At 37.0% G+C, this 13,975-nt stretch overlaps 3 protein-coding genes and 1 long non-coding RNA gene across 4 annotated transcripts in view; 2 read left to right on the top strand and 2 right to left on the bottom strand.

Annotated features, from left to right (window-relative positions):
• Positions 1-57: 57 nt before the first annotated feature.
• Positions 58-1,749, bottom strand: LOC138932836 (m-AAA protease-interacting protein 1, mitochondrial). Its single transcript, XM_070295024.1, has 4 exons — positions 1,737-1,749; positions 802-1,163; positions 517-706; positions 58-418 (listed from the first exon to the last, which is right to left on the bottom strand). Exons 1-4 carry the CDS (start codon positions 1,747-1,749, stop codon positions 213-215), a joined length of 771 nt encoding a protein of 256 aa, XP_070151125.1. The 3' UTR covers positions 58-212.
• On the top strand, positions 1,713-3,263 carry Mrpl24 (mitochondrial ribosomal protein L24). The gene is made up of 5 exons (XM_070295115.1): positions 1,713-1,963; positions 2,115-2,300; positions 2,443-2,645; positions 2,754-2,940; positions 3,078-3,263. The coding sequence occupies exons 1-5, from the start codon at positions 1,868-1,870 to the stop codon at positions 3,162-3,164; spliced, it is 759 nt and encodes a 252-aa protein (XP_070151216.1). The 5' UTR covers positions 1,713-1,867; the 3' UTR covers positions 3,165-3,263.
• A 147-nt stretch (positions 3,264-3,410) lies between these two features.
• The window catches only part of Bbg (big bang), a 34,585-nt gene continuing 24,020 nt past the window's right edge, over positions 3,411-13,975 (bottom strand). Inside the window, exons 6-10 of the mRNA XM_070295120.1 lie at positions 11,031-11,690; positions 9,818-10,770; positions 7,041-9,567; positions 6,813-6,968; positions 3,411-6,662 (exon numbers count right to left, since the gene is read on the bottom strand). Of these exons, the coding sequence (XP_070151221.1) occupies positions 6,493-6,662; positions 6,813-6,968; positions 7,041-9,567; positions 9,818-10,770; positions 11,031-11,690 (4,466 nt within the window). The 3' untranslated portion in view covers positions 3,411-6,492. The remainder of the gene's footprint in view (positions 6,663-6,812; positions 6,969-7,040; positions 9,568-9,817; positions 10,771-11,030; positions 11,691-13,975) is intronic.
• The window catches only part of LOC138932877 (uncharacterized), a 36,619-nt gene continuing 26,736 nt past the window's right edge, over positions 4,093-13,975 (top strand). Inside the window, exons 1-2 of the long non-coding RNA XR_011446860.1 lie at positions 4,093-4,179; positions 4,657-4,799. This is a non-coding gene — a long non-coding RNA (uncharacterized lncRNA). The remainder of the gene's footprint in view (positions 4,180-4,656; positions 4,800-13,975) is intronic.

Below are 13,975 nucleotides of genomic sequence, written 5' to 3'. Positions count from 1 at the left end.
ATATAAATTCTTTATCTATGTATATGAAAAGATATAGTGTAAGTAAGTACATGTAAATATAATCTATTTATTATTACCTTGATTTTTTATTTAAAAATATATAAAGTATTGTAGAGAGATGACTAGTACTTATAATTTTCCAATACCAACAATAATTAGCTAAATAGATTAGCACAAATTTTTATTTCAGACTATATATTTTGCAAATCTCTCTATGACACAGTGTAATGATTTACAAAAGTTACAATCCATGGACCTCCAATATTATTTACATACTTACGGGTGAATGTATAATTACATACTAAGTGTTTTGTTGATGTTGTAAAATCTACCACTCCACTCATCATTTTATTTTTTTTCTCAGCAAGACCCTGGATGTAATGACAAATTATTGTAATTTTAATGGAATGCTCCTCACCTGTGACAAAAATACATATATGACATATATTTCTCTCCCTAAATATAATTTATGATAATTAAAAGAATATAATTTAATTAATACTAAATAAATCTTACCTATTGTAGCCGCAATATCCGATAAAATATAAAACAACATGTCACCTTCATCTACTGCAATCAATTGTCTTTGATTAGGACTAAGGGTCTCGATCTTTGCTTTTAAAATCTCTATTATATCTTCTGTTACGAGGCCTTGTAAGGATTCATAATCTTTATTTGTTAAAGCTTTAGATATTACTACTGTCGCCTAAAAATGCACAATAATAATATATTCATTAACATATGTAAACAACACCTTTCATTCTTTTTTTACTTGACTTGAATAAGTTATAAAAATCATACATATTTGGCTCCTTTAAGAAACTCGTCAACATTAAATTCTTCATCTATGTGTGGAGTGATTCTAAAAGCTGATAAATAGAGAAGCTTCAATGGGGTTAAAAGAGACGGTATATGTGTAGGAGCCCCATCCACAAGCATAGGCAAGAAAACCTCCGATTCGGTGCTGTAAATTCTACAGGAAGCAAAATTCGGAAGCGATGTAGACAGTAGATTTGATTCATTGCAATATCGTGGGATCTTTGTCCTCGTTTTGTTTCTATAAGTAACACATGCAATAATTCTTCGTAGATTGCACGGCACACTTTTTCTAATTGCCGGGATTAACATTGCAACTTGGATAAGAGTGTGCAAATGCAAAAGTTCTCAAAATCGGAGCGCGAGATATTTTTCTAACCTATTTTCTATATAACATTAATGTCACTCTTACTTATAGTAACGTTTGTACACGGATTTACTTAAAATTCTTTATAATGTATCACTTTAGTAATGATATTAAACATTGTTTATGTGTATACTTTGCACAGTGTTTTTCACAAAACTTATTTTATTGTTTAACAATTGTTCTTAGAGATTTTTATAATTGGCGCCAATTGAAGGCAAGCTAAAAAGAAGTTGTCACAAGTTTCAGTGACTTTTATATTAGATATAGAACTTTCGATTAATATATTATATTATTATATATTACAGAATGTTTGTTGAAAATTCCGATTAATTATTGGAGAGAAAATTTATAAAATTTTGATAAACATAATCCTATATAAACAATCGAAATATTTGATAAATTTTTGTATACGATGGTGGGTGTGTATGTGTGTGCGCGCGCACGTACAAATCTCCCTAAAATTATAACCAAATATTTCCCGGAATATTAATTATTGCGCGAGTCGTGTGTCTCATAATTACATTTGTTCTATGACAAATTCGTAACCTAGTACTGAGACCATACATCACCGTACATTGTACATTTCGCGTGCATTTACCAAAGTATCACGTAAAAATATTACGCAATATATATGTATTCTTTTAGTTAAATTATTTTGAAGAAGAATTTAAAAAAGGAGCAGATATGAGATTAACATCTACTTTATGGAGACGCGTGGGAGAATGGTCGAAGAAATATGCAAATTTACCAGATAGTTATATAGAACGGGCTATGGCACAGGTATGCATAATTATCTAATTATTTAGAAAAAAATGCAGCATGTGTTGTGCTTATAATATATAACGATTCACTTTATTTATTGTTTTTTATCCATACCTCATCTTATTCTTCATCAATTTCTTTTTTAACATTATTAATAAACTACAATTAGGTTTATTGGAAAACACCTCGTGGTAAGCCAAATTATTTGCCACGCACCATCGAAAGGAAAGATTTTCGTTTCTCCATACATCGTCCATGGACTAATTACTTCCATCGTGATAATAAGCCTGGTAAAAGACATAAATTCATTCACGTCGAACCTATTAAGGACTGGAGTTTCTTTAGGGGTGATAGGGTGCGTAGATTTATTCTTGGAAAACTTTAATACTTTAATATCTAAAGTAAATAATTAATTAATAATATTATTTCAATATGATTTATCGCATTATATATATATATATATATAATCAGATTCATATTTTTCTAAAATTATATAGGTAGAAGTTTTAGTAGGGAATGATAAAGGAAAGCAAGGAATCGTAAAAGATATCTATCAAGAAAGGAATTGGGTAATTGTTGAAGGACTCAATACAAAGCTAAAATGCATTATGAAGGACAAACAATTTCCTGGTTTATATATAAAGGAGGAACAACCATTATTAGTAACCACACAGATACAATTGGTTGATCCTTCAGACATGTAAATATAATTTATTCAAAGAGTTTGTTTTATGAAAATGTTGGCAAAATATTTTATAACAATATTTTCTCTCTCTCTCTCTCTCTAACATAAATTAAATCATCGTAGGCAAGGAACTCCAATAGAATGGCGATACACAGAAGATGGCCATAAAATTCGCATATCCTTGAGAACTGGTAGAACAATTCCTATTCCTATCTCGAGTGAAGAAACAATAGATTATAAATCTCCTAAGTTTTACAAAGAACAAGCAAAAGATACAAGTAAAGCTGATACAGAAAAAGTAACTTTTATGGTATGTAATATGCATTTAAAAAATGTTGCAATTTAAAATCTTAATTTGACTTTTACATGTGAATTATATACAAATATATACTATAATACATGATATAAATAATGTAAAATAAATATATTTTTTATATTTGTGTGTAGCCATCATTGAAGACTTTCGAGATGGATATCATGGATGAAATGGATATTAAAGACGATCGTATACAGAAGAACTGTTATTGGTATTAATTATTGTTATATACAATTTCCTGTTATTAAAGTTTCTCTACAATTATAATTTAATAAATATATTAAGTGAATGAAAGAATTGGAACATACAATCATTCTTTTAACGTAACTAGAACATAAGAAATTTCTCTTACAATCTTTTTGAATAAAAAAATTGCTTAAAAAAATGGAATATTTTTTTATAACATATTAATAAAAGATAAATTTTTTATATAAATAATCGATAATTTCAACATTTTTCACACACACACACACACACACATACACACACGGTATCAAAAAATTATATATCCTTGCAAAAGCTACATTATAGTATCGTTGTTTGCAATTTCTTATACAGGAAATATCATATGCAATAAGGAGAAAAAAAAATATTCATAACATTAAATAATAAAAAGCGAACAATGCAATATTTTATATAACGGATTTACATTGGATTAAAATATGTAATATTGATTAATGTTTCGATCAATAATTGTTTGACTCTAAATCATGTTACACATATCACAGCACAAATTTTAATAAATGCAAATCCGGAAACATTCAATTCTTCCTCGTATTACGTTTAAATATTCCAATATATACTTTTATATTAATGATATCTGTTATATATATATATGACACTCTTTTCCTCTTTTCCCTTGCGCATTTTTAACTCCGATTGAAGTTAAATTAATTGTAGTTTAAATTAAATTAGCGATTAATCAAACGTCAATTTCAATATTGTTAGAAATTTATAGCCATAAAGGCGCGCGCGTAAAAATATAAAAGGACAGAATATTGTTTCTGAGCTCGATTTTACCTGAGAGAGATAGTAGAATATGACCTAATGTTTTTATATTTAAATTACAACTTTTTAAATTCGCCGATGCAGGGATTCCACTCTATTAGTTTGCAGTTCATGACTGCGGCTAATATCAGTTTGAAAGGGTGACGTAGTTAAACGCGCTTTTATACGCGGAGTGTTGTGGAGTTCTTTTCGAGTTCTCAGGCTTCGAATTTCCTATCAAAATTGGTACGTTGTACATATTTTGTCTTTCTATATTCTTAAGAAAAATATAACAGGACGGAGAATGAAGTTTGGGTAAGATAAAACGCGAGACGAGTGTCGGATCGTCACGACAGATCGTTTCTCAATACAATCGTCCATTTTCCCCCAACTTCGTCTCTCGCATCTCACAAAATATATATTCATCATCCTGTTATATTTTTATTATGCCTACGATTAACCGCTAGCATCTCATTCGTTAAAGTTAATTTCGTTGAACAAAGAATTATTCGCCGATGCAGGGTTTCCGCTCTATTAATTCTCAGTTCATGACTACGTCACTGCAATCGCTATAGCGGCTAATATCACTTTGAACTGCTTTGAAAAAGTAACGTTTAAAGTTAAACGCGCTTTTACGCGGAGTGTCGTGGAGTTCTTTTCAAGCTTTGAATTTCTCATCGAAATCGATGCGTTGTGTACATTTTGTCCATCTATATTCTTCAGAAAAATACAACAAGACGGAGAATGAAATTTGGAAAAAATAAGACGCGAGACGAATATCGAATCATCACGACGGATCGTTTCTCGATACAACCGTCCATTTCCTCCCCTGCTTCGTCTCGGATCTTTCAAAGTCCTCGTCCAAAGTAAGTACTTTACATTCCGTCCTGTTATATTTTTATTATGCCTACTATTAACCGCACGCATCTCATTCGTTAAAGCTAATTTCGTTGATCGATCTACATGTTGCGAAAAAAGCGTTATTTTATACACAGCATACGGCGAGATATCGGCTAATATTCCCGCATAAATATGCATATCGCATCGCTATCAATACGTAAATTCGTTAGACATACGCGCGTTTTTTCTATAATACCATTTTTCGGAAAAAAATTATAGCTGAAGAATTGCGAGAAATTACGCGATCCGCGCGGCGATCGATTATTATAAATTCTAGCAGCAATTAGCTATTTTTTTTTTTTTTTTTATTATAATGCATTTAAAATTGATTAATTGTATTACTGAGAGCTGCGAGAAAGGGCTATTAAAAATATTAAAAATGCCTTTGTAACACAAATATCTATTCGTACATATGCCTTATTGCATTAACGATAAGAGTTAGAAAACACTGAAACAAACATATATATATCTCTTGTATTATTACTCGATGCTATTAAATGGCGCATCAGTATTGATCACCATTTTATACGATATATTCTACCGTTTCGTATTCTAAAGTAAATCAACAGGAACCACTATAGTAAGGCATCAGGGCGGCTACGGTCGGCTAAAATAGACATTAAAGAAATAGGCGATCTACAATCAGGCTCATACTTTAACTACTTACTCGGTTATTTGCTTGTTGCAAGCTCTTAATCCGAACTATTACTGCACGGCCGGCACTATGAAATTAATGTCGTACGAATCGTACGTATCGACATTAAACGTTATCAAAGTTAAACGATTTTAATTGACAACGCGTATCTCTCTATCTACTTCATTCCATTAATATTAACGATCCATTTTGCATATGGCATGCATCATATAGAAATTCTTATATGCTTTGTTGTCAAAGTATACTATATCAATAATATGCTCGATATATATATCGTTTTTCAACGAAATTTCCAACGCAACTACATGACAAATGCAATAAATTCAACAAATTATATTCAACGTCTAATCAATACGATTATTGTGAATGCAATTGAATTTTGTATTGTCAATCGAAATTGCAAATTTGCATTCATTAGGCCTCTTTTTCCGCAAGAAATTCCATTTTTATGAAAATATAGTCTCGCAACTATATTGCATTATATCGCAAATTTACATTTAATATTTAGAAGATATTCTATTTTATTGCTATTTACATACCAGATTTGTATCTGCTAAAAGTGTGATATCTACGAGGCATTCGACCGAAATAAAATAAATTAGCAAATTGTGTGAGCCATTTTCTCTTATTTTTTTTTTGTTAATTAATATGACTCGTCTATAATAAATTTATGATATATAATTATATATATGTATTAGAGCAGCGAATATATGAAAGATATACAATAGTTTAAACGCCTCAGAAATATTGTGAATAATTTTTTCTTTAAAATCAGCGATAATAATCTCTTATTTTATTTAAAAAGCAGTATTATTCAAATTTTCAAGCTCGATAAAATAACTTTTTACGTAATATTAATACAGTTGTATATATAATCTCTCGAACAAAAAATTATCACGCCTATATTAAGCCCGTTATGCCCCGTTTAACAAGTATCGATCAAAAATTTATCCAGTCGCTTGGCACATTTCTGCACTCCCATTTGCAGCGGGATTCCTTACTTTTCACGAGGATTTGGTGGCAGGATGCCTGACTAGGAGATTTACTTCACCGTCGTGTAGCTTCTTCATCAAAGACCACGCTTCTATTCTCGACATTCGCGTTACATCGTTACCGTTTACTTCGAGCAATTGATCCCCGGCTTTTAACGCACCTGTCTTCTCGGCAGCACCTCCTACGACAAAAAGAATGAAGCTATGATTTGATGTTATACATATACATTCCTACTATTGTATCTTTGTTATCTCGTTACAATAATCAGCGTTGTCTCTTATTATAGTTATCATAATTACAAATGTATAAAAAATATTTGCACAAAATTTACCGGTGAATATCTTCTTGATAATCAAAGGTCTGTCCCCGAGGGGGCTATCCCTGCCGCCTTCCAGACTAAATCCTAAACCAGATCCATCTTTATAGACTGCCACAGTCGACGGAGGTCCCCACGCTGTGTCCTCCACATTTCCATTCATCTCTAACCCTGAGAAAATTCTTTTATTTAAATCGATTCTATTATTGTTAAAACAGTTCACTAGACATGGTTGCTCCATACCTTCGACGATGGTTTCGACGCTCGCGGTTCGCGACCTCAGCTTGCAGCCCTCCTCCAATCTAGCCCTCGACACGACCAGCACAACCTCCGATCTCGGTTGTTTTAGCACTGCCATGCTCTCCCTGTGGGTGAGACCTCGCGTGCTCCTGCCGTTTATACTGAGGATCCTGTCGCCCCTTTGCACCCGACCGTCTTTATCCGCGATGGAGTGCGTCAGCACCCGGTGGACCGTGATCTCCTTCACTTCGCAGTCCGCACCGCCCGCCAAAGTGATGCCGACGCTGCCGGTCGGATTTTCCTTATGAAGCAGAACGACTACGACATCGTGCGCGCCGCGTGCCTCCTCTAAACTCGCCTCTTCTACAAGCTGCGCCAATTCCTGTTGCGAGATCAAGCTGGTACTGCTCGCCAGAGAGCTGATACTGCCAAATTGTTCGCCATAGCATTTGTCGACATCCGTTTCCGTTGCGATGTTCTCGTCCACACTGCTATCCAGGCTTGGGAATCGATTGTGAGTGCCGCCGGTGCACTGTTGTGACTGGCTATGCACAGGACTTGCATCCAGGACTCTCTTCATATCTGTAACGCTGGCGCTGTGTCGATTCAGGCCACGGGATGTCGGAATCTTCGACGCCGTTGCACTTTTTATTTTCTCCACACTTTGCGATATTTCGTCACCGCTGTCGATATTCCTAGCTTTTCCTAAAGTGGGTATCTTCGAGACAAAAGGTTTATCTTCCGACCAAGACTCGTTCGATGTAATAGAGCCTCTTCTACAGTATCGACCTTCCTTCGAATCCCAAGTAGATTTAATCGGCGAACTCGTTGTTGTGACGCCATTCTTCTCGATCCTCGGCTCTATACTTTGCGCGCGAAGTAACTTAGAATCTGCTTTAACGGCCAATATGTCCTCTAGACTCAATTGACTTTTTGACCTGCCGAAAGTCCCTTCGTCGACGTGTATAGCTGATCTAGAACGGCTCTTCGTCGTTAAGATTGTTAGGAGATCGTTTTGATCTTCCGTGCTCCTTCTGGGACTTACATTCACTCTGCTTTGCGATTTCGATATTTCCGTCGCAGCGACTTTTGCTTCGCTTATTGTGATTCTGCTCTTTGAAGGCAAGCCGCCATTTAGTGTTGAATTAATAGGTTCGTCAAACATAGAACCGTGATTCTTTCTTGCCGTTTGAATTACAGATGACATTTCTAAAGTTTGAGCAGCGACGGGAGGACTTTTGTCGTATTTGTTGTTCGATTTTTCTTCTATGGCTCGCACGATAGTCTTCGCCTCTGCTCGAACCCACATTTTAAGATCGTTTGACGGCTCTAATATTTCGGGTTTCGGCGGTCTAACGGACGGCGGCGGTAACATGCTTCTTTTAGGTGGCAGTTTCAGTTCTTCTTCCTTCTTCTGAAAGAATTCCTCATCCTTCGCGAAAGGATCTGTGACCTCTATATAAGCTATCTTGATCTCTTGTTTGCTCGCGGAATCATTCATCGAATCATTGATTGTCTGACGAACAGCATTGCCGTTCTCGATAGCGATGTCCTCGTTGTCGGAGAATTTTCGCTGGATTAACGGTGACCCGTTCAGATCTCTTCCGCTCCGGCATCTGGCACTTGCCAGAATATTCTTTCGATTTATCGCCTCCACGCTTTGCGGCTTCAACACTCTTCGGGATAGAGACTCGGCGCTGGCCTGAGAACCGGACGTCAATGTTGAGGATGTGCTGCAATTTGTGTCGGTGCTATTCGATCGTTTCAGCTGTCGCTGTGGGATCTGCGAGTTTCTCGCAGAAAAGAGCTCGTTCGGTTGAGGCGATCGCGGATTCGAGCCGCCGCTGCTGCTAGATGAGGATCTCTCGGTTAGGCACGTTCGTTCACCGAGAAGACCTATTCTGGAGCCGAATTGATCTTTATCGGATTCACCAATTGAATCTCTAACATCTCGTGACACCGAAGTTCTGTTCAAACCGTCCGCGATCAGAGGTCGACGTTGGTAACTCAGTTCCGTGGAGATGTAAGATCTCTCCGAGGAAATGGTGGATCTTTCCGATGGTGCCGGAGACATCGGTGGACTAAAGCCGCGAGATATACTACTCTGAGAACTGCTCACAGCTGAATCGTTATCGGAATCGTCATAATCCAAGCGAGCCTTCCTCTGTATCATCCTCGGTCTGTTACCCGAACCATCCGGCGAGCTGGTCGTCGAGGCAAATTCGAAGCTGTAATCACTTCTCGTCGGGCTGCAGATACTCTCCAAGCTTTTCGGTGGCTCCGAAAATGCTGACGTGCTTGACGGGGAACTTTTCATCGGACTATTGCAATTTATCGAGGAAGAGCTTGTCATAGATGTACCGTATACCGTGAGAGATTTTCTCTTGAAAGCCGGAGAATATTTGGAATGTATCTGTGGCGCCGGCATTTTGAAGGATGTTGTCGCTTTCAAGGACTGACTTGCCGTGCTGGCATTGCTGATCAAGGAACTTTGAGACCCCCACTTGTCTTGAATGTTTGCCTTTGGTATCTGAAACAAAAATATACAATACACGTCATATTAGTATTTTAAATATTTCTGCGCAAAAAATTTAAAAATATTTCAATATAATTTGTAAAAATGGATTTTTTTTTTAATAGAAGATAATTAATTTCGCAAATACCATATTATCACGTCGCAAAATGCAAATTCTATATTTAAAAAAAAAGGGGGGGGGGAATGATCCATAAAATATTCCATATATTGAAAAATATATTGTATCGACAATTTTAAAGCTTACCTGATGTAGTAATATCGAATCGCGTGATTTGATTTCCGGTAGATCAACGATGGGTTGATCTATCGGCACGGTGTCTTTTTCCGGTATAACAAGTCCACGTAGTTTCGATATCGATCTCCGCCTCTGCTCGATCAGCTGATTTAAACTGCTTCTTCTCGCGTCATCTCCGGGTCGTCTAAACGTAGATGCCAGAGAATTTGTTCTCGAGATTTGTGAATTACCGGTTGAATCGACTGTTAAAGAATTTCGATCTTGCACGAAGGGCGTTAAGCCTGAGAAACTGGTAGCTCGCGTCAATAAAGGCGTGCTCGTCGTTTTCACCGAATTGTTAGCATTATTATAAGAATCGACGGTTTTACTCGGATATGCAGCGTTCGACAAGTTGCTACTTTCGGTACAATAATTCTGCATCATCGTATTTGAAAAAATCTGCTTATCGTATGAAGGTGATAACGGACTCGACAGTGATGTAGCTTTCGGCGGAACAATTGGCAGCGTCTTTGGAACGCGCGTAATTTGCGTAATAGGACTCAATAAAGCAGGCTGAGCAGGCAAACTGGGTGTTCTCTGGCTATATTTCTTCGCGGAATCATGCCCTGTTGGTGTTCTGGCCGAATCGGTGAGATCAAAAGAGCTCTGTGTCCTATCGACAAGGAAGGCCGACCGATCCTTCTGTCCGTTACTCTTGTCATCGCAAAAAACGTCTTCGGAGGATTTATACTTGGAAAGACGTTTGCCGTTGCTCGTGACTGTTGCGGCTGTCATGACATTGGGGAACAAGGGCGCATCGAGGTTGCTCTGCGACGAAAACATGGCGATTTTGTCTCGGACAGATCGTTCGGACTTGTCGTCCTGCCTCCAGAGATCGCCGTTCAGAGAAAATTTTCTCTGCGGCGATTCCATCGTAGAAATGTTTTTGGCGTGCAAAGTCATTTGCTCCAGTTTAGGCGGGCCTAAGTAATAAAATATATTTTTGCAAAACGAATTGTATAAAAATAAAAAAAAAGAGTAATATGATATAAAAAATGTGCCATACTCCAGATAATTTCGAAAGTAAAATCAATTTTGTCGATATATAATATATATACAAAATTTTCGAAATATGACCTCGAATCCAATAATTTGATTATGTAATTGTGATATGCCGGCACTGCTTGTCGGAGAAAAAGTAAACGGGGACAGAGAGAGGTTTAATTCAAAGCTAAATGAGTACCTGTCAATGGTAGAGGCGGCGGGGTATCGACGGGCGTGTCCTTTTCCACGTGGCTTGGCATCTTCTCGATCGTCATCGCGTCCTTGTGATAATATCCGGCGATCTCTATCTTCTTCTCGCTCATCGTTGAATTGCCGTTGTTCGTATGGCGAGAATAAAGAGGACTTCCCGCGATGGTAGGAGCGTTTTTCTTCGAGATATCTTCCGAATTGCGATAGGACGATTTTCTCTCTTCGTTAGAAACCTCGGAGGACTTGGCGTTATCCTGACATACGTTATCCGCAATGGTCGAAGCAGCTTTAGTTCCTATCTCCGGCCGGACGTTCTCCACATTCGTCGAAGCGACTTTGTTTGTATCCTGCCTCACGTTTTCAGAGCTCGTCAACGTCACCTTACTATCGGACAGAATAATGCTCCTCGAACCGACAACATTGCTGTCGTTCGCGAGCATCTTAAATGTCTCGCCGGCACGGAACGTCTCGTTCTCGTTGCACAATCCGCCATTCGTGGCTATCGTCGCCGTCGTCCTTGTCGCGGCGATGTATCTGCTATACGGTGGCTGGCTGTTGCTAAATTCTTGATACGCTGCTGGAAATTCGTCCCCGTCCGGGGGCAGGCGTTGGCCGCCTCCGCAGTTCTCCATTTTACCATTTACCGTGTCTGCAACAGTATTTTCAAATATATTCGAGATAAAAGTTCGAGCCTTTAAAGATTTCAGTAATTATTAAAATATTTTAATATCTATCAATCGTAGATTCGAATGATAAAAAAAAATAAATTTTTAAACAAAAAATACAAACGTAAAACAAAGGATTTTTATTTTCTTCCTAAAGATAACGAATGAAAGATAACGAATTTTATGATTGCTGTTATATATTTGGCAAGCTATCGTTTGTATAGAGTGTCTGTTTCGGTCTCTGATAAGGTAATGGATTCAAGGTGAAACAGATGGATTCGAACAACACTATCCTCATTGCTCAGTCAAATAGATTACATGAATTCTCGCGAAAGATCCGAAAGTAGTTCATTCGGGACGCAGTACCATGGTATGTTTATAATAAAAAAGTATCAACTTATTGGGCGCATGAATTATTCCTCTAGATATTACTTTTTTTTATTTTAATATGTACACTTATGTCATGCCTTAAGAATTCTCTCAGGAAGGAAGTGCATCGATGAAAATATTTATCACCATTAAATAGCGAACGTGCAAACTACTTGAGTGATTCATCGCGCGCATATCGATACATTACACACCGCGACGAGTGTATTGTCGTTCAAAAAAAAAAAATGACATCATCTCTTCGATTTTTCATGCGTCTAATCTGACGAAACGCATTCGCAAAATTTCGCGATTTTTCACGTTCGTAAACGAAAATTCGGCGAATATCTCAAGAAGAGTTCAGAAAAGCTTATAAGATCTTCTTTTTTTTTATTTTTTGAAACTTTATATTATATACTATCATTCGCAAAATATAATTTTGGAAAAAAAAAACTTTTATTAAGATTTATTCCGAATTACACATATTCACATTGTTCCACTCGGATCATTATATTTATAGAAAGTCAAACGATTTCAAGGATTTCTGTATATTTTAACGCGTCTTTACTGATAAAGTATTTGCATATACTTTATCTATTCTAAATAGAGATATTTAAAATCGAGCGAGGTACGCGATATTTTTAACAACGTGAATATCGAAATCGCATAAAGATTTTGTTTGCATTTTCGAAGAATTTTGAGATTCTTCTATGCAATTTTTTTCTTTGCACGTCTCGCGAATCGTCGGCGTATAGTGGTATGTCTCACCGTTCGCATACATGCCGTTGTATACCGCGAAATCTCTAACTTTAATTCACAGTTAATAAAGCGCGCCGCGCACGCGAGCGCTAATTCCTGCTGATTAACATTCCTGACATAGCGCGGCTCGTAACTAATCACCGATACGTGCAACAGATGCAACTTTTACGCTGCACGACGCACGTTTCCGATCAGCATATATGTATGTATGTGCGCGTGTCCAGACGATCGCACCATATTTGTACCGGTAACAGGGACACCGCGCGTCAACGTGTGCGTGAATGCGTGAATTTTGCACGCACACGTGTATGTAGGTACTTTGTCACGGATATGCAATCCATCCGATGCATATAATTAGAAATTTGCATTCTTAATTGGAAACGCTAGTCACGGCCATCCGCACACGATATTCAATTATACAAGTATTTGATAAATAGCGCGAGTTTGACGATAAATAATGAAAGAATAGTGTAAAAAATATTGAGATTGCTAGTTTCCTCGATTAAAATGAGATTAAATTGTTTCTTACATCTCGATATGATAAAGTATAGAAAATGATCGCGAGTGTCATGTGAATATCGTTCCACATTTCCATCTGTGTTTGGCAAATATTCGACTACAAACATGCAATGAAGTTATAATTATATCATAATCAGCCAATGAGCGATATATAAATTGAATTCGCTTACTTTTTTTTTTTTGCTTAATATTTTAATTTTTCTAAATGATTGAATTATTTGAGAAAATTACGGGGTAAATTAAAAAATAAATACACAGAGGATCGAGATATTGGACAATGCGTTCTCCACTCGCTGGTGCATCAAGTTAAAAGTTGTTGCCGATGGAAAACAATCCTCTTACAGGATATAATATACCTGGTTATACGCGACGCGCGTATACAACGTCCACGGTATTCACCGGGGGAGAGATTGTCCCGTCGTACAACCACTTTGCGCGAGCGTTAAGCCCCGGTAGACGATTAATTTTAATCATCAAAAGGTACATGACTCAACTCGCAGTTGCGGCGAACTTTCGCGCGATAGATGTTCATTGCGCGCGTTTTGACCGGTTCTCGAAAGAACGTTGATGTATCGCCGAGGATGGGAGTGGAAACAACGAGGCGCAAGTTCGTACCGACAAGAAG

Source organism: Polyergus mexicanus, unplaced genomic scaffold, assembly GCF_030449975.1.
Source record: "Polyergus mexicanus isolate NDT 795.1 unplaced genomic scaffold, iyPolMexi1.0 SCAF_4, whole genome shotgun sequence".
Classification (NCBI taxonomy): domain Eukaryota; kingdom Metazoa; phylum Arthropoda; class Insecta; order Hymenoptera; family Formicidae; genus Polyergus; species Polyergus mexicanus.
Note: the sequence above shows the minus strand (reverse complement) of the source record. Positions and strands in the feature narration are given on the sequence as shown.

Coding starts and splice junctions, on each gene's coding strand:
- LOC138932836 (XM_070295024.1), bottom strand. Junction 707..801: donor TTCTTAAAGGAGCCAAATAT/GTATGATTTTTA, acceptor GTGCATTTTTAG/GCGACAGTAGTAATATCTAA. Junction 419..516: donor GGATATTGCGGCTACAATAG/GTAAGATTTATT, acceptor TTTTTGTCACAG/GTGAGGAGCATTCCATTAAA.
- Mrpl24 (XM_070295115.1), top strand. CDS start 1,868: ATGAGATTAACATCTACTTTATGGAGACGCGTGGGAGAATGGTCGAAG. Junction 2,646..2,753: donor TTGGTTGATCCTTCAGACAT/GTAAATATAATT, acceptor AAATCATCGTAG/GCAAGGAACTCCAATAGAAT. Junction 2,941..3,077: donor CAGAAAAAGTAACTTTTATG/GTATGTAATATG, acceptor ATTTGTGTGTAG/CCATCATTGAAGACTTTCGA.